Genomic DNA, 24,429 nt, shown 5'->3' on the forward strand with positions numbered 1-24,429 from the left:
AACCTGGGCATATGGAATAACAGAGCATGTGTCACCTGTTCATACCCAGTGAGCTAAACCAGCCCCCCCCCCCCAGATTTTTATTTTTGTACTAATAGAGTGTATGTGTACAATTCAGAGTTCAAAACGATCCTTTGTCTTATACTGGGCCTCGGTGCGCTCCCTCAGTTCATTTTATGTATGAAACAAGTTGCTATATCTAGCTAGACTAGCTTATGTTCCCTGAAGGTGGTTGTGTGTCTACTGTAGCATTGTACAGATAGCTTAAATCCCCAGGACGCTATTTTCAGTTGGGGATTTTTTATTTTTTAAATAACTGTAGTCAGCCCTATTTGTTATCTTCTGATTCAACCAAGATCCACTTGGCAGAAAAGATCAAAACAAAACACTATTTCTTTATTTCATTTTCCTCAAATGTCATTGAGATACAGCATCGAGGCGGCAGTAGCAAGTAAGGCAACAGCTGTAGCCATGGCAACACCTAAACAACAAAAAGGAGGACAGTCAGGACAGAGTACACAAGCATGCATGTCCTTTAAAAAAAAAATATATTTTTCTTTTTTCTTTTCCGATAGTTAATCATTATCAAAGCACTACACAATAGACTTTAGTTATTTGAATACTGAGCCCTAACAGAAGACGATTGGATGATACAAAAAAAAATAATAAGCAAATGTAGCATTCGTCTTGCTAACACAATTTATTAAATGTAGATGAGAGGTCTTTACCAATGTAGTTTTTCTTGTGCTCTGGCGCCTCGACTTTTTCTTGAGTGGGCTCTGAAAACATACAACACACATTTGGATCAGCTAGGTTAACATCCCTCATCACCAACTCCTGCTTGATTATTGTGAAAATGGCGTAACTAAAGTACCATCAGTGTGCACATACAGATGTTCACTTGATTTAACGGTTAGAATTTGTTAGTGTCATAAAATGTTGCAGCTAGGGAGTAAGTTTGTGAAGTCAGGATGATTTCATTAAGTAACTTGTTAATTATTTGTTGTTTCAGTTTAACTTTGTGATGGGAATTTTCAACAGACATCATTATTAATATAAACTGTAAACTGATAGTTATCATCGCACCACTGTTAACAACAAAAATAAACATTAATTGTTGTATTACTGAGGCTGAGGCTTTGAGGAGGTTGCTGACTCTATCACCAAATGATGACAGAGATGGGATACTGAGATTTTCCCAACCCAGGAAATTCCATTGAAGTGAACTTTTTTTTATACCCATCCATTAGATGGATGAGCTACGATGGTTTTTAATTTGTTTTAATATACATCTGACCTCACATCTGCAGTTTGGCACGTGTTCTCTGCAGCAGCACGTCACAATTACATATTTTGCATTCATATAGTAATGGCACTAAGATTTGGTCTGGAGGTAGGTGGAGCAGGTCATCTAGTAATCAGAAGGTTGGTGGTTCGATCCTGATGTGTGTGTGTCAGATAGAAAGCACTTAAGCATAGGGATAAAAAGTGCTTGTATGAATGGGTGAATGACGCATGTTGTAGTGTTTTTTTGTGCTCCAGGTGAGTAGAAAAGCGCTATATAAAAAAATGTGTCCATTTACCATTTAAACAATACCGTGACAACAAAAGGAGAAAGTGAAAACTGATACCCAAACTAGAAATTTGGTTTTGGTGTGAAAATACTACTTTACAAACACAAACTCTGTGCCCACCTGGTGTAATATCACACCCTGTGATTTCAAAAGTCATTTCCTGTCTGGTATCCAAGTCTTCCTCAGCTGCATCAATGTCCAGCATCTCCTTCAACCGCTCAGTCACCTCAGATAAACCCTCATCACTGAACTGGTAGTCACACACACAGAGTGGCCCGCTGACTTTTAGTGGACAAAAGATACGATGGGGGAGGCAGAACAGCTCTGAAGGACAGACAGAGAAGCGCAGGTACAGTAACTAATATTGAGAGGTCGTTGATTTTAACATCTCTTCTAATGGTGCTCATCTATTAAGACACGACAGTAAGGTTATTCACTTCTAACTTTCATTCATTCATTCTTTTTTTTTTTTTTTGCCTGTCCCATTTGGTTCTTTAGCCATCAGAATTGTTGTCTGAAGACCAACAAGGATACCCAGTGGATTTATTTTGCCAAATGGATCATCGTGGCATTGCCGTATTGGTCCATTTGATCGACCTTTGTTTTTATTGTTTATTATATTTTATTTTCAGATGTTACAGATGGGACAGACATGAGTGAGGGATAGGAAAGGGAGAAAGAAAGAGGAAGGAAAAGAAAAACAGAAGGGGAGAGGGACAGTGAGAAAGGGGGGGAGAAAAAAAAAATCTCCTGGATCACCTGTTGAGAGAAGAAGAATAGAAAACAAGCAAAAAAAACCAAAGCAACATACTAAACACAACACCATCGCATTAATCTAGCTAAGTGTAAACAGCAGTAAATACTAAATATTCAGTGTTGTTGTGCAGCACGCAGGACAGACAGCGCACAATGTGCTTTGAAGTAGCAGCCAAGAAGGGTGTAATTTAAGTCTACGAACAGTGAACACCCATGTGCACACCTATGTGGATCAGCGCGCTTGTATTCAAATGGTTTCCACATGTAATGGTCTGCAAGAGGATGTAGAGAGCCATAGCCCCGTCCCCCAGGGCATGAAGCAGGCATGGAGGAGATCCAGGCCCCAGACATCCAGAGGCCTCAGAGTGCGAGAGCCCAAGGAGGACCAAGGAGGCATCCGTGCCACCCTCATGGGAAGGGCTGAGGATCCCCAGACGAGGCGTCACCCAGTAGCCACCGAGCAGAAGCTAGAGGGGGCTGCACCGGCGTGCCCGCTCTCAGCTGGCTGCTCTGCCGGCAGCCAGCTGTGCCAGAGTGAACCGAGCCGCAGGCCCAGAGGCCGGAGCCCCGAGGGGCTCCCGCACCCCGGAGGAGGCTTGCTTTGAAGATGTCACCATCAAGTGATCAGGTGTAGACAGACAACATTTTTCTTATTACTCCTTATTCCTCCTCCTTACTCATTTAAAGAATTGTGGGAGAAAGATAATACTAATAATGGATTGCATTTATGCAGCGCTTTTCGAGACCCTCAAAGCGCTTTACAATTCCACTATTCATTCACTCCACCGGCCTCCTCAGTTCCTAGATGTTTATAGTATTGTTGAAAGATGACTGGGGAGAAAACAGTGGTAAACATGGCCCTGTTCTAACTTTTTTGAGATGTGTTGCTGCCATCCCACTCAGTGCTTTGATACATTTTAAAATGCTACATTTTCACAGTTTAAACATTTGATGCTTTTTATGTCTTGACCCTTTTGGAATTGGGGCTGTAGTTGTAGCATTTGTACTATTTGAACTAAACTGCTTTAACATTCAGTGAGTTATGATCATTTTAGCTGTTTCATCTCCATAGACTTACATGGATTAACAAGTCTGGATCCCCCTTAACAATACACAAGCAGTGTCATTCTTGTGAGAAGCACTGGCCACATGTATACATGTGGATACACTGTGTTCATACCAGACCAACTATGAAATTGGTGTTTGGGATTAACAATAGCGTGTGCCATCCATTACTAATTGCTCACCTTGTACTGTTGAGGTCAGGTCTTATCTGTGTTCAAATCCTGCCTCTATGTGTTCATTGGCTGGCAGTAAACCCACCCATGACCCTGAACTTATCTATGTACAGCTGTAAGCAACTGATTGGTGGAGCATACTGCGTCTGCACCTTTCTGTTGTTTGTCTCTGCAGCTGCCCTTGCTCTCCTGGTCTGATGCCAGCAGCTCCTCCAGCATCATTTGAACTCTCGTGGCCACCGTAGAAACCACATCCCTCTTCAGCAGCTGTCCGCAAGAGAGGTTTCCGTGAGAAAATAATAAATTCTGTTTTCATTTCATTTGTGGGTCATTCTTTTTCTCAGATGTTGAACTTCATATCTTTTATCTGTAACGACCCTTATGTTAAAGAATTACCTTCTCTGCCAGTCTGGCCTTTGGCTTGTTGCTGTGTAGATAAGCTCTGCTGTGGATTGCTCCTGTTACTGACACGCTGCCGCCACACTGCTCAATCATATCTGTTAACCTCTTGTTTTCCTAACACAAAGGAAGACAAAATTTTATTTCATGGTCATGCACAAATTTCTCAAAACTTGACTTAGCTTTACTCCAGCAAATATGTATAATTTTAACAGAAATGTACCAAACACAAGCACATGTGTCCATTTATGGCTTCACTGCCACTACTTGTGTGACGTGTCATCTACCAATCACAAGGTCTGTGGTTCAATTACGTGCTACAGCAATCTACATGTCAAAGTACCATTGGGCAAGATACTTAAGCTACTGGATCCATAGGTGGAAACCTACTGAAGTTTCCACCTATGGATCCATCGGAATGTGAGTGTATGTGCAAATGTTAGATATGGAGTTTAGGTACAGAAAAATGGGGGTATGAATGTGTGTGTGCTTGGGTGAATGAAGCTTGCAGTAAAAAAAAACAGTGTTTTAAGTGCTTAATTAGAGTAGAAAAGTGCGTCTCTTACCGTTGTGATGAGCAGCTGAGCTGTGTATGTCTGTCTCACATTCCTCCTCTAGAGAAAAACACTGGATGTCAGAATTTTATTGCTGCCTTTCAACAAAAAATCACTTGTTATTTATCATCAAGCCACAGCAGTCTATGTTGGAATTGATTTGCGCATAAAAGTGTGCAAATAATCGATCCTAAACCAGCAATCAAGCATTTATTCATTCATTCAAGTATCATAAACAACCTGTCCCACTGTGAGCTCCGAGTCCTCGGGTAGCCTTTTTCCATCAATCAGACACAGTCCGCTCTCAATCTGGTGTGCCCACGCTTTCAGTCCTTCCTGAAACAGAAAACCAAGTCAGAACTGTTCCCATGAAGAAAAAAAAAGGTCTCATGCACAAGTGTGTGTTCCAACCTTAAGGCATTCCTCCATATTTCCTGTGCTGGTTCTGTTGTTTGGTAGTGGTAGCAGCATGTCTACATTTAGACTGCATGACACGGTGGCCCAGGAGGAGCACAAACCCGACTGGTACTTCCAATCTGCAGGCTTAGCCACACTCTGGGAAAACATATAAACAACAACAACAGCAGCATTGTATGAAAGAGAACAGCACAACATATATCAAGACTGTTAACCTTGTGGCCTACATCTCACTTTAAAAGGTTTAATTCACAACCCCTGATAAATGTAACGTGGAAGGACTTTACCACTGTGTTTGTGAAGTCAGAACATAATAGATTTCCTTGTTCAGTGAATAAGACTTATAACACCATACTGAAATAGTGTTCCAAAACTGTGAGATTACATGTTTTGGGAAAAGCAAAGAATGTTTTTTTAAAAGGCAGTACACATTTGAGTAATATTTTAGAGCTGTGCAGATAGAAGCTGCTTTTCTGTAAGACATGAGAGATGCAAACTGACCTTGGGGTCTTTGATGTCAAAGGTTCTACAGACAGTTCTAGTCCACTGGGTTAAAGAACATCCACAAACACTGTATGGTAGCTACCTGAGCCAAAGGCAAAGCTGATGAAAAGGATACTTTCTGGTTTTGGGATTGATGTGCAGCGTGACACAGTCTGTGACATCATCATCTGCAGGGTCCCACAGGTGCTCAGAGGAGATCAGATTTTCCACTGCAAACAGCAGCTAGACACACACACACACGCTGCATGATGTTACCAATTTTTTACTTTTCTGTGGTTACATTTAATTTCACTCCTTTTGGAGTTGGGGATTATTCTAGCACTGAAGTGCAAATGTCAAAGACAAATTGAAAGACTGTTTCCAGTGTATTAAAGTTAAGTTAAGCAAGCTCCTTATGGAGTTGTAGGGTTTTCAGGCAAACCTTTGTCATCAATGTTATTTAAGATATACTTGACTGGGTTTAGAGCTTTAATTAGTTCAACAACATCAGCTAAAAGGAAGTTTGCATTTTGGTAAAAAAAAAAAAAAAAAGTTGAGATGATCACTGATGGTAGTGTTTTTGTGAGAAAGTTTCTAATAAATCTCTGAATTATTTTTATTTCTTTTATAGCTATATAAAGAACAAAATCATGCTCCAACAATATTTCCACCATCAAACTGAATTAGCTCTTCACACACTTTGTGTTTAGTCTTGAACCACATGAAAGTCACATGATGTCTTCCATCTGAACAAGCTAAGCTAACCCTGTTAGCAAATTTTAATATTAAATAAAGCATTTTTTAACAAATCTGTGCTGAACTGTAAAGACTTATAGTGATTATTATCCATTCAACACTAAGACAAAACTGGTAAAAAAAAAAAAATGCATCCATGGGAGAATGGCAAGGCAAAATCTATGACCAGAAAGAACACAAAGGCTTGCCTCACATTTCCAAAAAACATCTTGAAAATGTCCAAGACTTTTGAAAAAATATTTTGTAGCCTAATGAGAAAAAAACAAAACTCAGGTTTTTGGTAAGGTTTGATTCCCGTTACATCTGGCATAAAACTAACAGCATTTCATGAAAAGAAAATCTCACCAACAGTCAAACTTGGTGGTGGTAGTGTGATGGTTTTGAGCTACTTTGCTGCTTCAGTACTTAGAAAACTTGCCATAATTGATGGAACTATGAATTCCGTTCTCTACCAGAAACTCCTGAAGGAGAACGTCTTCCCATCAGTCAGTACGCTGAAGCTCGAGATCACTTGTTATGATAATGTTCCGAAAAACATACCAGTTCTTGCTGCCACACGTAGCACATCCAGGTATTAGGTTTATGTGCAATTACTTTTTCACATCAGGCCAAGTACTGGAGGTTTGGAGGCAAGTTTCCTGCACTTAAATTGTCGAATTTTCTCCATGATTTTTCTTTTTTTTAAGCTTTGGAATTCACAGCTGGTGGAACTATCTATTTATGTGCAGCCACTTATGTGTTAACCTTCATGGAAGTCACCACTACTGGAGCTTAGCAAGAGTGAAAGCATAAAGCACCAGGTGACAGACATATTAAAACATTTTATTTTAAATTTGACATATAGGCTGCACATTTTTTAGAATCACTTAAAACAATGATAAAAAAAAGAAGTAAATTGTAAAAAAATTTACAATGCTCATTTTGATATATTAATTTTAGGTCAAAGCCACAGAGAGTAACTGGATTATGGGCAAAAAAGCTAAATGTGGCTCTAGAGCTGCAGGTTTGAGACCTCGTTTCTAATCACTTAAGTTGATTTTCGATTAAACTTCACACTACAAGCTATAGCACATTACAAGAATTTCAAAATGATTTTGCTGGAAACAGTGTCAACATGACTCTCACCTGTCGGAGTGTAGTTAGTGCGTCCTTGGCATCTGCATCAGTGATGATGAAGACGCCCACTACAGAGAGGCCTCCGGGCAGCATCCTGGACACCTGGAAATCAATAGCAAACATGAACCCTAGCAGTGTGCAAGTCTGTCTACCTAGGTGCACAGCTCATTTCAAAGCACATTCCACTCCTCATTTAATACATGAGCATAATACATGCTGAAATCAAATCAGTTTGTGCTGGAAGAGAGGCATGGCCCTCTTTAACTACCTGTCGAGCATGCTCGGTGACCCACTCCTTGTCCACAGAGTTTCTAGCTGCTGCAGCAGACTCCTCCTTTTGGGGGGTCCGAATTGCCATGACAACAAAATCCCTTTGCGTTGAGCTCTGAAATATTTAGTCAGTAATATTGATTAATCTCTCTTCACTCCACACACAGCATGTTGATGTCCTATCGTATTGTGACATATGGTGCTCGCGTATTAATTTTAAAGCATGTGTACAGTACTGTGCAAAAGTCTTTAGCCACTCTTTGTTTCTTTAGATTTTGCCAGAAAAATTGGAAATAGGTCCAGTGATTTATGAAAACGTGCAAATATACATGGAAATACAGTATACAGGCTAAAACTCAGTTATAATTCCAACTAGCTTGAAAGTCAATATTCAGCATGACCACCTTTATTCTTCAACACAGCATGAACTCTGTGTTAGGCAGCTTTCTAGTAATTTCTTTATGCAGTCTTCATGAACTGTTCTCTTGACTTTCTGCATTTTGTTTTTTTCTTTGTCAAGATGATTAAATTAAATTTTATTTATATAGGGCCAAATCACAAAAAAAAATGCCTTGAGGCAATTTATATTGCAAGGTAAAGACCCTACAATAATACAGAGAAAACCCCAACAATCATATTACCCCTATGAGCAAGCACTTTAGTGAGAGTGCAACATTACTGACTGCAATGCAGAAGCAAACCATAACAGAGGCTCCGTCAATGTTTTACAGGTGGCTGTAGACAATTGTTGCTGCACCACTTTCCTGACTGTCTGAATACATATTGACAATTTGAACCAAAGATTTCAAATTTGGATTCATCACTCCATAAGACCTGCTGCCATGGATTTTCGGTCCAGTTCTTGGAAACATTGCTCTGAAAATGGTCACATACAGAGACTATACTGCAATAGACAGACCTTCAGAAAGTCTGAAGAACTGCAGCTCAAGACCATGATAAAAAATGACAAGAATGTTTGGATCTTTGGAAATAAAACATAGAAAATGGGGGTGGCAGAATATTTCTGCACAGTACTATATGTAGTGCATTTAATTAATTTCCATCTAATCTTTTAGAACATAGAATCGTTTTCACCATTTCACAGCTCACATAAAACTGAGTAACTCTGGACTCCATCCTGAAAGGATTTTAGTATTTTTCAACTATTTTCTGATATTATATGGACAAAGTATTTGTGACTGTTACTTGCTTCTAAAAAGGACTTTGGTTGTAGCCCTGATTCAATATCTTGAACATATTTTACATATGCCACCGCTAGACACACTCTTTGCATATAAAAAAAATTGGTATAATGAATGCAAAGTTCTGTTTTTACACATGGCCTAATACACGACAGATGTTAGTATACACAGGTACCTGTCCAATTAGCAGTCCTGTGACTGGGTCTGCCTTTTGTTCACAGAGTTTCGACAGATATCCCTCCACATCATCTTGGACTATATATCCACGACCCATTATTTCTGACAGGGAAATGAAGAGGTGATAAAAACATTGCACTTTATCCAAGAGCTTCTGTAAATAAACAGTTCACGGAAAAGAGATGTGGAGCACTACAACAAGTGAGTGTTTCTAATCTATAAATACGGTTGAATTAAAAGCAGTAAATATGCAGTCGCTCATTGATTATTTACAGCTGTTTGCCCCTCTAACTTTAGCTAGCTCATATTTTAGCTACATTTCATTAAAATAACAGTTCAGGTTCACTATAAAATACAGCGTGGACGTCATAAGCTTCCACGTACCATGGAAAATATTCAAAAGAAGTAAAACAGTTGCTAAAACCTCAACCAAAAAAGCAGGCAATTTTGACAGGTCTAATGGTTCGTCAGCAGACCAAAAAAAAATAAAAATGCATTGACAGATTTCCGTCGCACGTCTGTGTCGTAATAGGTGACTCGGGATGGAAATGGTCAGCATACCAAAGCAAACTAGCGCTGAGAGTTTTTCTTCAAAATAAAATTTGCTGCAATAAGAGCCAAGTAGGCTTGGAGGCAAGACCAGATAAATACATTGTAGCTGCCCATATACATTAAATTAACAATTTAACTTTTATATTCGAAGAGCGTATATCGATTCATCGCATCTCAGCTTTAATAAGTAGTTTTCATTTACCTCGTCTAACTTCATTACCTTACTTTGAAAGTATGAAGCAAACTTCCTGCCTGTGTACGCGTCTAATTTGACATTTTTTAGTTGTTAGTTTGGTTGTAGACGGTGCACAGATTAAGATTATTTTACAAGAGTTTACCGTTATTCTTCGGGACGAGTAGGTAGCGATGGCGGTCGTCCTGCTTCAGGCTCTGGAGCGGACGGAGCTGAATAAGCTCCCGAAAGGCATCCAGAACAAGTTGGAGAAGTTTGTAACGGAGCTGCAGAATGCTAACGAGGTGCTCCAGACTCAACATGAGCGATTCAAAGCAGACAGCGGTGGGTACCTAGAACAAGTCCGTATTGGTTAGCTATTTGGCGTTTAACTTGCTTTTGTTGCTTGCTAGATTCCAGTATTCCAGTATTCTAGTATTTAGAGTACTCACTCTGTTTGGGTATAAAACATGTTGTATGTGTTTCGCTACCCTTACTCCTGCACGCTAACGTTAGCTGCGCTATCAAGCTAAGGCTAATTTTGGCGGAAGGGAGATCTGTCCAGTTGTTGAAGTTATTTTATTATTAAGTAGTGATGTGTAGTGTGTTGAAATAAAAAACAGTTCCCAAATTATTGAAAAACATCTTGTACCAGCCTGTGTTTTTATGCTGTCGCCATTAACCAAATGCACACAATGTTACTGTAAATTCGAATAGAGTTGGCACTACCTTTTATCAGTACTGAAAAAGGGATTTTGTCAAATTATAAGTTAATATATATGTAAATATTATGTATATATATATATATATATATATATATATATATAATATAAATAAATAATAATCAGCATTGCAGATCTCTGTGTTTGTGACCGGACAAGTACTAAAGTGTATATTTCTTGTGTACACCTGTGTTCCTGTTGACTGTTGCCCCATATAGAGCAACAGTACTTTGACATGGATAAGAGATTGGCGGAGAGTCAGGAACAGATCTTGTCTGCTACCAAAGATCTGCAGACCCTCAAGGAGGAAAATAAAAAGCTCAGTAAGTCATCATATGCATATCAGCCGGTGTCTTTATTCTACATGTTGTCTATATCAGCACAGAACTTAATTGTACAGTCCACTTTGGAAAAAAAAATACATTGATGTTTAATGATGCACTGATTGTGAAATTCTGGGAAAACAGGATTATAAAAAAATGTAGGTTGAAATCAGATGCTGATATGTTATTCCATTTGTTTAGTTTCTTTTTAAAATTTTTTTTGTTGTTTCAGATCAAATAGATCTTTAGTAACTGAACAGTTTTAACAATATTTTGTTTTTATTCACTTAAATTTCCCATTTTTCCTAGAAAAAAATAAATAACCGAGGGGTGGCTTGAAACGTTTGCACAGTATTATAAGGCTGATAACAAGTGATATTGGTTTTAGCCAATGCTGATATTCTGCTGTTATAGATGACCATCCTTGTTGGTGTTCTATATTATAGGCCTAAACAAGGCCTATTTAGTTTATAACACTGGCTGAAATGTTTCTGCAAAGACACTCTCAGTTAGACATTTCAGAGGTTACAGCTGCCAATGGCACCTGATTTGGGTGTGAGGGTTATTAAAAGAAATCTAGTGTAATTCATTGTACAGTCTTTTTATGCTTTACCAGAGACTATTTTTAAATGAATCATGAGGTTTTAGTGTAGTCTAGCACTGTTTTTCTGGATCTCGTGATGCCATGGGTTGTAATGTTTCTCTCTTCAGATGAAGAGTTGAGCGCTCTAAAGGGAATAGAAGGAGAGAGCACCGAAGATAAACCATCGCAACAGGTAAACATGCCGATAAGGGCTTTATATTGACATAACTTAAAAGCTGTGTTGATACAATTATGCTTCATTTATCGGTGCTACACCTAGCTAAATCTTTGAACATGGTTAGTGTTTACTGCCATGTTGTGCGAGTACATAGCATGATGTCACTGGGTGGGTTGGTTGGTTGCTGCTAGTAGACAATGATTGTTAATCTGTTACTGATAAATTGATAAACTGCAGTGAAAAAATAGCCAGAAATGCACAGGAGGAATCGATGGTACAGAACAGGCCAATCACAGTAGTCATGGGCTGTGCTGACTTGATGTATAGTTACATTTCTAGGGAGGTGAGGTCTGAGGGATTTCCCACTGAAGCATATATCCTAGAATTTTATGCTGTAGTGGACTCACCAAAAATATAAACTCTATTCTAAAATCAACATCTTTAAGCTTGGTAATGGTAGCATCATAGTCTTTTGAGATTATTTAACAGAAAAAAGGATTATTGTACTTGTAAATATACATTGATTAGTGTGTAATTACATCTTCTAAGTAATTACTGCATTCTCATAAACTCAGAAGTGATCTATTAAAAACGCATAGGAGCAGGCACTAGTTATTAGGAGCTACCATGTGTGCCCCTCCATCTTGGATATAGTACTCACGATGGACACTGTTGCCTTGGGTTTTATGTATGTGCTAGAGACTGGTCTGGAGAAGAGAACTGTGGTGTCTGATATGGAGGCAAATTATAATTCCTTTTCTGCATTTTCAGACTAAACAGTTTATTCTTACATTGTGTGAGAGTTTTGTCACCAAGTGTCACAGTCCAGCAATGTTAGAGCCTCTTCAAATAAAGCTTCACTAAAACTGGCTAAGAGTAACTAGCACGTGTAAAAACAGCAGCGCTTACCAGGATATTCTCAACAACTCACGTCAGTATCACTGTCATTGGTCACAAGTGAGCTTTCCTGACTTACTGGCTTGTATCGGGTTCCTTTCACAATTTTTGCATACTCCTCCAGAGTGAAGAGTCTGTACTAATTCTGCCAAGAAGAGTGGTGAAATATTCATCCAGAGTTATACCAGAAGCTCTTGTTGATGGCTACCAAAATTGTCTGTTTGAGGTGCATCTTGCTAAGAGACATTTAACCAAGTATTAGTGAGGATGTACGCATGTGTTTGAGTCTGTATGTTTTTGACCCTGTGTGAATTAGTGAAAAACCATTACCTCAGGTAATAAAAAAGAGACCTTTTACTCATCATTAACACAGAAATTCCTTTAGAAGTCTGCTGAAGATACCGGATAATTGTTACACATTTCAATTTTCTACACACTCTTAGTGTAGTAGTATAATTCAAGTACTGTTTGTGCACGTATGTATGGATCCAGCAAACCAAGACCAAGTATGAGATTGAGGCAGAGAAGAGAGAGCTGGAGCGGTTGCTAGAGAAGAGAACACAGGAGGTGGAGAATGTCTCTGGTAAGTTCACTACAGAAGCTATACACCTCGATAAATTGTGCATGTTTGGTTCAGTGGAAACCTGTTAACGCTTTTTTTTGTGGTCTGTGGATTTGTCTTTGCAGAGGATGTGAAACGTCTCAATGAGAAACTGACAGACTCAAACAAAGTGAAGATGGAGCTGCAGTTAAAACTGGACGAGATACAGTCGTCTGCAGCATCTGTACAGGTGCGCTACACACACACACACACACACACACACACACCCCAACAGGTTCACCTTATGTTAAACACACCAAATAAACTACACAATAAGCAGGTAAGAAGCATAATATTACACACAAACAGATGCTTTGCTTTAATCTCTGTTTCAGATGTTTGCTTAAACTGCAGTCTGCCAAGAACAGCAGCTGCACTTGCAAGATGGGCTTGGAGTCGTCTTGCAAGGGCTTGAGGCTAAAATGACTCATCACAATAATCATTATTTTTGACTTAATCGAGAAGGCCTGCAGTCCTGCAGAGAAGGTGCTTACTGGCACTGAGTTCTATTTGTGGAAGCCAGACAAGGGACAGCCTTTTAGAAGACAGTGACCTTTTAGTTGGACAGTCTTAAAGGGATAGAAAATGAAACTGTTTCTTTCAGACAAGAAGTGTTGAGGCCTGTTCAGGTTGAACAAAGATTGCGAATTATTTATTTTTGAGCTTATAGTAAAAACCATAATTGGTCCCCCTTTAAAATGCCATTTTTTTCCTCTGGAAATATTTTGTGGCGTGAAGAGAGAAGTGTTACTGGAAATGTATCTTACAGCACCGGGAGAAGCGCATGGAGCAGGAGAAGGAGCTGCTTGAGAAGAAGATCGAGTGGTTGACTGCAGAGCTAAAGACCAAAACTGAGGAACTGCTGAACACCAACAGAGAGAAAGGCGAAGAGATCCTGGAGCTGCAGAGCAGTCTGAAGAGCAGCGAGCAGAAGGTAAGATTGATACAGTACTGTATTTACATTCAGTACTGTATAAACTGAATGTAAATTCCCTGTTGGTTTTAATCTCCTTTATTAGCATTAGTTGTGGAATATGTAGGGTTAATTAGCTATTCTAGCTACAGCGCTAACGTCTTTATTAACAATATTTCCTTTCCACAGGTGGCTGTACTGGAAAGTCAACTCACTGTTCTGAAGGAAACCGGTGAAAGTCAGAATAAAAGAGCTGAAGACCTCAACAACAAACTGAAACAGGTAACACAGAAACACTTGTGTAGGGCTGCAGCATTTGATTATTTTAGTAATTGATTAATTGGACAAGAAATACTTGTGACTTCTTAATGAGCAATAATAAATATTCAAAAGAGAAAAAAATAAAGGTCTTTCAAAATGAACTGTTCATTGGTTTCCATTTTAGAAACTGCATTGTTTTTGTTTTGTCCGTCATCTGTTTCATTTGTCCAAAAAAACACCAAAAAACTCCTGTGTTTTTATGCGTCATATTCAATTTTAGTTTTTAGAGAAAACATTTTCTTAAATGCAAAAATGTATAAATGCTATCAAGTAGAGTCAAAGTCAAATAAAATAGATAAATATGTGATAAGTCATAAAATGTCATCTATACTCTGTCTTCTTGGAAAGCTTTATGAGTTTTTGTGTTTCCATGGTGACAGTGGTGAGCTGTGTCAAAGCGCTTAAACCCTAATTAGTTGCCTTCGAAACTTTGTGCTCCAGGATTTATTGAAAGATCTCTTCAAGTATGTTTAATGGTTTTATTGATCAAACAATTGATCAGCATTTTTTTAATCTGCCAATTTAATTAATGATACAGTGATTGCATACACATATTTTATGCATTGCATTTATTTTCTAAATGTATTTCCAGGTCAAAGATGAGAAGAGCGCCATGGAAGAGAAGTACCGCAACGAACTCAATGCTCATGTCAAGTTGTCTTCACTCTATAAGGTGAAAAGTCACTAAGATAGTTGTTGCTTAAATAACTAAGACCTTCTGTCATACTGTAGTGCCATGTTCTTCTAAGAGTCATTCTTTTCCTCCCTGTAGGGGGCAGCAACAGACATGGAGACAAAGACCCAAGAACTGAGCAGAGCTGTTGAAGAACTCAGCAAGCTGTTGAAAGAAACACTTGAAGGTACAAATCCATGTTTTTAGTTTTGTTTCTGCACACCTGGTCATTAAATGAAAGTCTGAATATTCGTTTATAATGCAAACAAAAACTAGTGCTATCATCAACCCCAAAGCCTTTGTAGTAAATGTGTATTCTTAATATATTTAACCTGCTCTGTACCTTTCCATATTCAAAGTGTTACTGATGACCTCTGTGTGGTTGATTTTGCTCTCTTTGCAGCCAATAAGGCTCTAGAAAAGAAGGTGTCAGAGGGTGAGGAGCTAAAGACTCGTCTTGAAGAAGAGCTTAAAGAGAAGGTCAAGAAAATGGAGAAGGAGTTGGAAAATGCTACAGTGAAGGCTGCAGGCAAACACTGCTGTGAGAACACACACACACGTCTTACCTGTGCTTATCAAGCTGAAGTCTGCTTTTATGAGAATGTCTCTGGAAACACATAACAGCTTTATTTACATGTGCATGTTGTGTTCCAGGCATGCCTTCTATGACTGAAGAACAGTTGGATGCCATGTGCCCTTCAGCAGCCTCCATTGCAGCGATTGTTAAACCTGGCATGAAGTTCTTTGATGTGAGTTCACAGGATTTTACCAAGGTGTCAGTGAGAATTAGACACTACGTCTGAATCCAATAAAACACCTTTGGGATGTGGTAGAAGGGCTATTTGGTATTATGAATATCCAGAAAGGGTGCCATAAACCACATCATCATGGAGCAGCTTTTCAAAGGAGTGTTTTGAACAAAATTTTAGGCCATTAGAGAGCATTGTATTGCTTTGCTATGTTACGTCAAAAAAAATGGAGGGCTTAACCAAGAATAACCATTCATTTGTTTATTGCGGTTGTTACTTGAGACACTCTGATATATTGCAAGTTTCTAGATATTTTCAAGTGTGCTGTAAATCGTCCTTCCAGTAGTGTATCTGTACTACTGTAGTGTAGAGAGCAGTGTAGACGTTTGTGGTTAAGAATTCTTCTTTTGCTGTCTCTGTGTTTAGCTGTATAATGCGTATGCTGAGTGTCAGACACAGCTTCAGCTGGAGAAGCAAGAGACGAGGAGAGTGAGCCGTGTGCTGGATGAGATTGTTCAGGAGGTCGAATCCAAAGCTCCTGTCCTGAAACAACAGAGGGAGGAGTATGAGAGCATGCAGAGATCCATGGCCTCCCTGTGCAACAAACTGGAGCAAGCTCGGACAGTAAAGCAGCTGTTTTATAACCCCGATTGATTCACTTTTTGATTTGTTTGGTTACATAAAACTTGCATATTGTTCATTTTTTGCCATTAGGAAATCTACAGTTTGCAAAAAGAGAAAGAGGAGGTAAAGCAGCACTGTGATACCCTGGAGAGAGAGAAACTGAGGATTGAAAGACTCTTGGAGGATACATCTGCTCAGGTATGCTAAGGCTACGTTCACACTGCAGGTCTTAATGCTCAATTCCGATTTTTTTGATCAAATACGATTTTTTTTTTTTGTCTGGTTCACATTACAAATAAAATGTGACAGCAAACGCGCTCTAGTGTGAACGGTTCACGGCCCTCAAAGCAGCCTGCATGTGCAAGAGAAGACGTCACACACATGCTCTGTTTACGGAAGAAAAAATGGCGGCTACAGAGCTAGTAGGTGTTGTTGCAGCAGTCTATCAATTTGGGCACAGTCATAACCGACAGAATTTTGACAAATTAATTAGAGAAAGAAGGACACTGAGAAAAAAGAGAGCTGTAATAATGGCCTTGTTTGCAGCAGTGGCTGCTACCTCCGTGCAGAGGTATATATGGACATGGAGTCAGAACCAGGAGTGGTGGGATTGGGATGTGAGAGGCTGTCTTCTCCGGCGCTGAAATTGCCGTCTGTCTTGTGTCAGTGACGTAAAAGACGGATTTAATGCAACATGACCATTCAAACAGCAGTTGCTTTCCAAAATATCAGATATGTATCGGATTCAGTACCACATACGAAAGTGACCTACATTGGATTTGAAAATATCGGATTTGTGCCGTTCAAACTGTCATACCATGATCGGATATGGGTCGCATAGGGTCAGAAAAGTCAGATTTGATGCACTTTTGCCTGCAGTGTGAACGTAGCCTAAGATATTCAGAGCAATACACAGAAGAAATTCATTCATTAGTGCTGTTATATCCGATTAGGTTTAATGCCCATCATGTGAGTGGGGAAATAATAAATTATTAATGTCAAACACAGAGTAGAGCTTGCACTGATTCATTTCTCTCCAGGTGTGTGGTCTTCTGGTGGAGTTGGAGGAAGCCAGGGGCAACCACGTGACCAAGGATGACGGCAGCTCTGCTGACATTTCTAGGACTTCAGAGGTGATCAGCCCTCACCAGCTGTCTTTCCGCAGTGTGGAGGAGCTCCAGAGGCACAACCAAAGCCTTCTGGGAAGGCTGAGGGAGCTGGAGGAGGAGAAGGACAAACAGCAGAGCCAAGTAACATCAGCACGGTAAATGTGATGGGGCTATTATATTTAGCCCTGCTACTTATTTTTATAATTGGTGTACAATTGTGTCCACAATGCAGTAACACAAATGTCTTAACACTGAACTTTCAGTAACTAGTAGACGTGATTTTAATTGGATGTACAGAAGCAAATCAATCTAACCATTGGGAGTTTTGTGTCTTCACGCCACTGAGATGACAAAAGATTGGACTGTAATGTCTGGTGTGGTAGTCATAGTAGGACTAGTCAGCATTTGTTTTTAGGTAATTTGATCAAAGATTGATTAAGGAATCTCAAAAGATGCGTTAGAGCAGCGATCCCCAACCTTCGGGCCTCGGACCGGTACCGGTCCGTGAGTCGTTTGGTACCGGGCCGCGAGAGTTGAGGCTCAGGTATGGAATGTATGGTTTTCAGGGTTTTTATCGGTTTTCAGCGTTATTTTGTTATTGTTTTTATTGTTAACTTGGTTTTCCTGGGTCTTTTCACGTGTGTTATGAATAAATCTTCTTTTTTCGGTACCGGTACTAGTTTTATTTTGTTGTATTTATCCGCGACACCTTAAAGGCCGGTCCGTGAAAATATTGTCGGGCATAAACCGGCCCGCGGCGCAAAAAAGGTTGGAGACCGCTGCGTTAGAGGCTTGCTGCCACTCTGTGGGTGAGTGATTGAAGTGATTGCAATTAAATTCAGCATTATTATTTATTTGTTATTATTAATGCTAAAACACATTCTGCAACAGCATGGCTAAACTGGTGAGCATGTAGCCCAGACTCATTCCATGAAAATATTTTTTGACACTTTTTAGGCAACGAACTACTGAGCTGCTGAAAATTTTAAACATTGTTTTGTTTTCTAAACTGCAAATTTCCAAGTTCCTAAGAGTGAACTCAGACTCAACCTTTTAAATCTTGCATTTGCACTATTTTAATTAAATATGGGGTTTAATTCATTTGCAAATTATCAAATTGAATTATAGCTATTTTACCTGTCATGGAACGGGGATTCTAAATACTTTATTGTAGTATTTTTAACAATATTGCAAATTAATAACATTTTAGCTAATAATGGTACATTATTTATCTTGGTATTCACATTACTGTTTTCAACCAGTTAATTATGAAGTCAACTGATATCTTTATTTATCGTAGTTAATCAGGGAAAATATCTGTCTATTTTAAACGTGAAGTATGTGCCCTTGGTTTCTTGTAGGATATCAGAGTTGGAGTCCAGTGTGGATCGACTGCATAAGGAGGTGGAGCAACTGAGAGAGCAGAGGAACCAGCAGAAACAGCTGGCAGATTCAAATGCAAGGCAGAGAGACATGTACAAGGCTTTGCTGACACAGAGCACTGGCTTCAGTCTGCCCCCTCAAGGTGACAAAAAAATACTAAGACCTGTATGTAGCATCTTTGTTGGTGAATACACACACAGTCAAGCTTTTATTTTTATTTATTTATTTTGTTTGCAACTTCAGGTCAAGACTCTTCTCCCCAACCTGCACAGGGCCGCTCTTCAATACCAGCTACTCGCTCTACTCCTCAGAGAGCTGCTGCTGCAGAGTCGGCACCGAATGCTCAGACAAAAGCAGCTTTAAAACAGGTACACACGAGCACATCTCTATATGAAAGTGAATGTTGAGTTAGGAATCGAATTCTTGAAGCTCTTCTGATGTCCGTCTGTTCCCAGCTCAATGACGCCTTCGCGCTGTATAAGAAGGAGAAGGCAGAGAACGACAGGATACTGAATGAAACCAATGATCGGCTGCAAAGGCAGCTGACAGAACTCCGCTCCAGCCATGCCAAGCTGACTTCTCAGCTGGAGTTCAGCAACAAGCGGTGGGTTTAGGACACAAAACACTAATGTGACAGTTTATGCTTTTTTTACCGCTCGCCTGTAAACGGCTGAAGGAGTATTGTCGTTAAATGCAGTGACTCAGTTTTCAAATTGATACAATAGTTGCATCTATTAAAAATCTTGTACGAGTTTGAATGTCAGTGACCTCAAGGTCAGAAGAAGTTTTTCTCAATCTTGTGAATGCAATAACTTAAAAACAAAGTGATGTAGCATTGATACCATTGGTGTGTCTACCAGGAGGCTTAGGGGTAGTACTGGGAGTTGCCAGGATTTATTTTTAAAGGCTGAGATCTGTGTGTGTTTCTAAATACCAGATACGAAATACTCCAGGAGGCTGTATCAGCATACCGCCGAGAGATCGTTATCCTTCAGGAGAGGAACCAAAAGATGTCTGTAACAGCCCAGCGACACGAGCACATTATCCACACAATGAGCCAGGACCTGAGGCAGGCTAATGAAAAAATTGCTCTGGAAGAGGTGAGCAGTGGGGATCAGGACGGCTAGAAAGATAAAGGGACTTATGGAGAACATTAAACATTAAAACCAATATTTTCCTAAGATAATATTAACATAGTAGCTTAATTTAGGCACATGTTTTGTTTTGTTTTTTGTACTTGTAATACCGTAACTTAATTTACAGCTGGGCCACTTGACCACTGCAAGGAGTTTTATTTATAACTTATTTTGCTAGACTAATGGGTCTGTCTGCTTTTTAACCTAAAAGACCGGTTGACAGATTTTTGTCTTGTAAAATTTCCGCGCCTTCTTTTCTCTCTTTGCAATGGAAATGGCCCAAAAGTACATCTGCCTCTCTGTACATTAGGTTTCAGCGGCCTGAGTTGATCAAAACAAGAGAGGATTTTCAATACTCCAGAGTTCTTTCTGGTTTGGTCTATTAAACACCTGTGATATGTCTGAGAAGTTTATATTAACTCACCTTGGAAGTACATTAAACGTCACTATGAATGATTGGGAAGAAAGGTTATAGTAGACTGTATCAATGTGCGTTTTAGGCTTCAATTCCACATTTACTTCAAGCATCTTTTAGCATTGGCGGATTCGCAGTTTAATGGCTGAGCCACACATGACACCTACATGTTAAAAATAAAACCAGACTGCCCCATAAAGGCATAACCAGTTAGCAATTTATGTTCACGTAGCTTTTGCAGTTGCTTCATAAACATAAACGGAATAAAAAGGGAAATGAATGTGCTTCCTAGTAAGTTAAAATTCTAATCATGTGTACTTTTGGGTCTGAACGAGACAAAACAAAAATAATCTTTCTTGGTGAGAGCAAGAACAAAATATTACATATATGATCCTCTGAATTTGGATCAAGTTCATGGTCATATTTGTTGTTTCATGGGCACTTTTGTCACCTTTGTCATTTTGTCAGTAACCTGCCTCTGTCTGTAGGTGCGTGTGGAGAACCTGACAAAAGAGAGAGACATGTTGAGACAAGCAGAGAGTCGACTCAGTCGAGAGAAGGAAGCCATGCTGGCTGAACAACGTAACCAAAACTTGTTGCTCACCAACCTCAAGACCATACAGGTACCATATTACAGCAGCAGGGTTTGGAGACAGGATGCTTTTGGTAATTTCTATATGTATGAGGTAGGGCAGGGCAATATGGACAAAAATATTTAGCACGATATATATATTGGAAAATTTGCGATAACGATATAACTGATATCGATATAATTCCACAACTTTATTAGTGTAAAAAAAAAACCCCATCAATTTATTTTCACTCAGCTGTTTTTTATGTGCATTAAAGCTATACAGGGAGTGCAGAATTATTAGGCAAGTTGTATTTCTGAGGAATAATTTTATTATTGAACAACAACCATGTTCTCAATGAACCCAAAAAACTCATTAATATCAAAGCTGAATGTTTTTGGAAGTAGTTTTTAGTTTGTTTTTAGTTTTAGCTATTTTAGGGGGATATCTGTGTGTGCAGGTGACTATTACTGTGCATAATTATTAGGCAACTTAACAAAAAACAAATATATACCCATTTCAATTATTTATTTTTACCAGTGAAACCAATATAACATCTCCACATTCACAAATATACATTTCTGACATTCAAAAACAAAACAAAAACAAATCAGTGACCAATATAGCCACCTTTCTTTGCAAGGACACTCAAAAGCCTGCCATCCATGGATCCTGTCAGTGTTTTGATCTGTTCACCATCAACATTGCGTGCAGCAGCAACCACAGCCTCCCAGACACTGTTCAGAGAGGTGTACTGTTTTCCCTCCTTGTAAATCTCACATTTGATGATGGACCACAGGTTCTCAATGGGGTTCAGATCAGGTGAACAAGGTGGCCATGTCATTAGTTTTTCTTCTTTTATACCCTTTCTTGCCAGCCACGCTGTGGTACTTGGACGCGTGTGATGGAGCATTGTCCTGCATGAAAATCATGTTTTTCTTGAAGGATGCAGACTTCTTCCTGTACCACTGCTTGAAGAAGGTGTCTTCCAGAAACTGGCAGTAGGACTGGGAGTTGAGCTTGACTCCATCCTCAACCCGAAAAGGCCCCACAAGCTCATCTTTGATGATACCAGCCCAAACCAGTACTCCACCTCCACCTTGCTGGCGTCTGAGTCGGACTGGAGCTCTCTGCCCTTTACCAATCCAGCCACGGGCCCATCCATCTGGCCCATCAAGACTCACTCTCATTTCATCAGTCCATAAAACCTTAGAAAAACCAGTCTTGAGATATTTCTTGGCCCAGTCTTGACGTTTCAGCTTGTGTGTCTTGTTCAGTGGTGGTCGTCTTTCAGCCTTTCTTACCTTGGCCATGTCTCTGAGTATTGCACACCTTGTGCTTTTGGGCACTCCAGTGATGTTGCAGTTCTGAAATATGGCCAAACTGGTTGCAAGTGGCATCTTGGCAGCTGCACGCTTGACTTTTCTCAGTTCATGGGCAGTTATTTTGTGCCTTGGTTTTTCCACACGCTTCTTGCGACCCTGTTGACTATTTTGAATGAAACGCTTGATTGTTCGATGATCACGCTTCAGAAGCTTTGCAATTTTGAGACTGCTGCATCCCTCTGCAAGATATCTCACTATTTTTGACTTTTCTGAGCCTGTCAAGTCCTTCTTTTGACCCATTTTGCCAAAGGAAAGGACGTTGCCTAATACTTATGCACACCTGATATAGGGTGTTGATGTCATTAGACCACACCCCTTCTCATTACAGAGATGCACATCACCTAATATGCTTAATTGGTAGTAGGCTTTCGAGCCTATATAGCTTGGAGTAAGACAACATGCATGAAGAGGTTGATGTGGACAAAATACTCATTTGCCTAATAATTCTGCACTCCCTGTATAAAAATGTAACAGTGCAAATGCAAATTCCTTGCTGATAGTTTAACCAAAAGGCATTTTCAGTGGAAATGGGCTGACATATCCTGAGCATAACCATGTATAATATCCACAAAAGTTAAAAAGAGGTGCTTTGCAATATGAAACTGCAGTGTGCCAAATAAATAAGTCAAGTCCGTATTTTTTGGACCGTAAGGTGCACGGGATTATAAGGCACATTAAGCGAAACAAATCAGTCAGATAAGTCTATCTTCTTGCTTCCTCCACTTCTGTACCATTGACTCATTAATGCTGAATTCTCTGTTCCCATGTTCTACTGCGCGATTGATAGCCTTGAGTTTAAAATGTGCTTCATACGCATATCTCTTAACAGGTGCCATTTTGGGGTCCTTATACACACACACAATACGGTAATATTATGTTGAAGCGCAGTACGTATTACTCCGCTAGGCTCCTGACTACGGTAGCTGTTATGCTCTGACAATCCATCAAGTAGCGTGGCTTCGTAGCTTACCAAAGTCATACTAAGACATTTTTTGACAGATTTTTGAGCATAAAATGAGTTCGAGGTCAGTAAGCACAACCAGAATTCATACATAAGGCACACCAGATTTTAAGGTGCACTGTTCATTTTTGAGAAAATTAAAGGCTTTTAAGAGTGCCTTATTATAATAATAATAATAATAATAATAATGGATTGCATTTATATAGCGCTTTTTGAGACCCTCAAAGAGCTTTACAATTCCACTATTCATTCACTCTCACATTCACACACTGGTGAAGGCAGCTACAGTTGTAGCCACAGCTGCCCTGGGGCAGACTGACAGAAGCGAGGCTGCCATATCGCGCCATCAGCCCCTCTGGCCATCACCAGTAGGCGGTAGGTGAAGTGTCTTGCCCAAGGACACAATGACTAAGACAAACAGAGCTGGGGATCAAACCGGCAACCTTCTGGTTACAAGATGAGCTTCCCAACCCCCTGAACCACGGTCGCCCCATTATAGTGCAGAAAATACGTTAATAACGACGGTCCACTTGCATGTTCTACAAAAAATGTGGTGGGTATCTGACGGACAAAAACCAAACCAGTTTCACATCACTGAAGTTGCAGGTTTTGAAAACAATTCTTGTTCATCTGTTTCATTCAACAATCCACTTTTGCCCTTCTTGTTTTCTGTCGCCGCCATGCTTTTTCTGCCATGTGCGTATGAAAACAAAGGCACCGCGCATGCACATTTTATGTCATTTTCTTATCATTGCCTAACATTATAAAGTATAAAGTGAAGTATAATATGGCCCAGCCGTAGTATGAGGTGTATGTAAATATACCAAAGCTTTAGACTACTCTGAACACCTGTTTTGGTAGTCATCTCTTTCTCCTTCAGTATAGGTATAAAGCATGTCTAAAGTTTAAAAGTGTTAAATTCACTTTCTTGGGATGTCATGTCCAGTTGACAATGGAGCGTGCAGAAACAGAGACACGCCAGCATCTGAACAACAAGATAGAACAACTGGAGTCAGAACTGGCTTCGATGAAGACCAGACTAGAACAGGAAGTGGCACAGAGACATGCCCTTGGGCGTACTATGGACGTATGTATAATATTTGTGTTTATTTCTTTCATTGTAAACGTTGTTGGAGAGCGCATGGCTCGAGTAGACTGATAGACTGTGTGTGTGTGTGTGTGTGTGTGTGTGTGTGTGTGTGTGTGTGTGTGTGTGTG

The 24,429-nt window shown here is 39.7% G+C and overlaps 2 protein-coding genes across 7 annotated transcripts in view; one reads left to right on the top strand and one right to left on the bottom strand.

Moving 5' to 3' along the window:
* Window positions 1-76: 76 nt before the first annotated feature.
* LOC147331936 (protein odr-4 homolog) lies at window positions 77-9,469 on the bottom strand. Its single transcript, XM_086288274.1, has 14 exons — window positions 9,327-9,469; window positions 8,941-9,044; window positions 7,562-7,678; window positions 7,303-7,395; window positions 5,558-5,664; window positions 5,440-5,476; window positions 4,933-5,076; window positions 4,762-4,857; window positions 4,534-4,581; window positions 3,965-4,084; window positions 3,721-3,835; window positions 1,695-1,898; window positions 729-779; window positions 77-481 (listed from the first exon to the last, which is right to left on the bottom strand). The coding sequence occupies exons 2-14, from the start codon at window positions 9,037-9,039 to the stop codon at window positions 411-413; spliced, it is 1,302 nt and encodes a 433-aa protein (XP_086144400.1). The 5' UTR covers window positions 9,040-9,044; window positions 9,327-9,469; the 3' UTR covers window positions 77-410.
* A 282-nt stretch (window positions 9,470-9,751) lies between these two features.
* The window catches only part of LOC147331937 (nucleoprotein TPR-like), a 34,417-nt gene continuing 19,739 nt past the window's right edge, over window positions 9,752-24,429 (top strand). For 3 of the 6 annotated variants that reach the window (XM_086288276.1, XM_086288277.1, XM_086288278.1), the window contains exons 1-20: window positions 9,754-10,011; window positions 10,607-10,711; window positions 11,423-11,487; window positions 12,862-12,952; window positions 13,057-13,160; window positions 13,740-13,904; window positions 14,073-14,165; window positions 14,797-14,877; window positions 14,977-15,064; window positions 15,281-15,418; window positions 15,532-15,626; window positions 16,053-16,250; window positions 16,341-16,448; window positions 17,291-17,514; window positions 18,721-18,884; window positions 18,986-19,110; window positions 19,198-19,346; window positions 19,680-19,842; window positions 20,782-20,916; window positions 24,158-24,298. In XM_086288276.1, the coding sequence (XP_086144402.1) occupies window positions 9,861-10,011; window positions 10,607-10,711; window positions 11,423-11,487; window positions 12,862-12,952; window positions 13,057-13,160; window positions 13,740-13,904; window positions 14,073-14,165; window positions 14,797-14,877; window positions 14,977-15,064; window positions 15,281-15,418; window positions 15,532-15,626; window positions 16,053-16,250; window positions 16,341-16,448; window positions 17,291-17,514; window positions 18,721-18,884; window positions 18,986-19,110; window positions 19,198-19,346; window positions 19,680-19,842; window positions 20,782-20,916; window positions 24,158-24,298 (2,583 nt within the window). In that variant the 5' untranslated portion in view covers window positions 9,754-9,860. Of the gene's footprint in view, window positions 10,012-10,606; window positions 10,712-11,422; window positions 11,488-12,861; window positions 12,953-13,056; window positions 13,161-13,739; window positions 13,905-14,072; window positions 14,166-14,619; window positions 14,669-14,796; window positions 14,878-14,976; window positions 15,065-15,280; window positions 15,419-15,531; window positions 15,627-16,052; window positions 16,251-16,340; window positions 16,449-17,290; window positions 17,515-18,720; window positions 18,885-18,985; window positions 19,111-19,197; window positions 19,347-19,679; window positions 19,843-20,781; window positions 20,917-24,157; window positions 24,299-24,429 lie in introns of those variants that run through there. The other 3 variants (XM_086288279.1, XM_086288275.1, XM_086288280.1) reach the window with 3 other exon arrangements.

Source organism: Aulonocara sp. 'chitande type north' Nkhata Bay, linkage group LG4 (genome assembly GCF_057382095.1).
Source record: "Aulonocara sp. 'chitande type north' Nkhata Bay isolate Kocher_YH1m ecotype deep benthic linkage group LG4, A_spYH_male_GT1.1, whole genome shotgun sequence".
Classification (NCBI taxonomy): domain Eukaryota; kingdom Metazoa; phylum Chordata; class Actinopteri; order Cichliformes; family Cichlidae; genus Aulonocara; species Aulonocara sp. 'chitande type north' Nkhata Bay.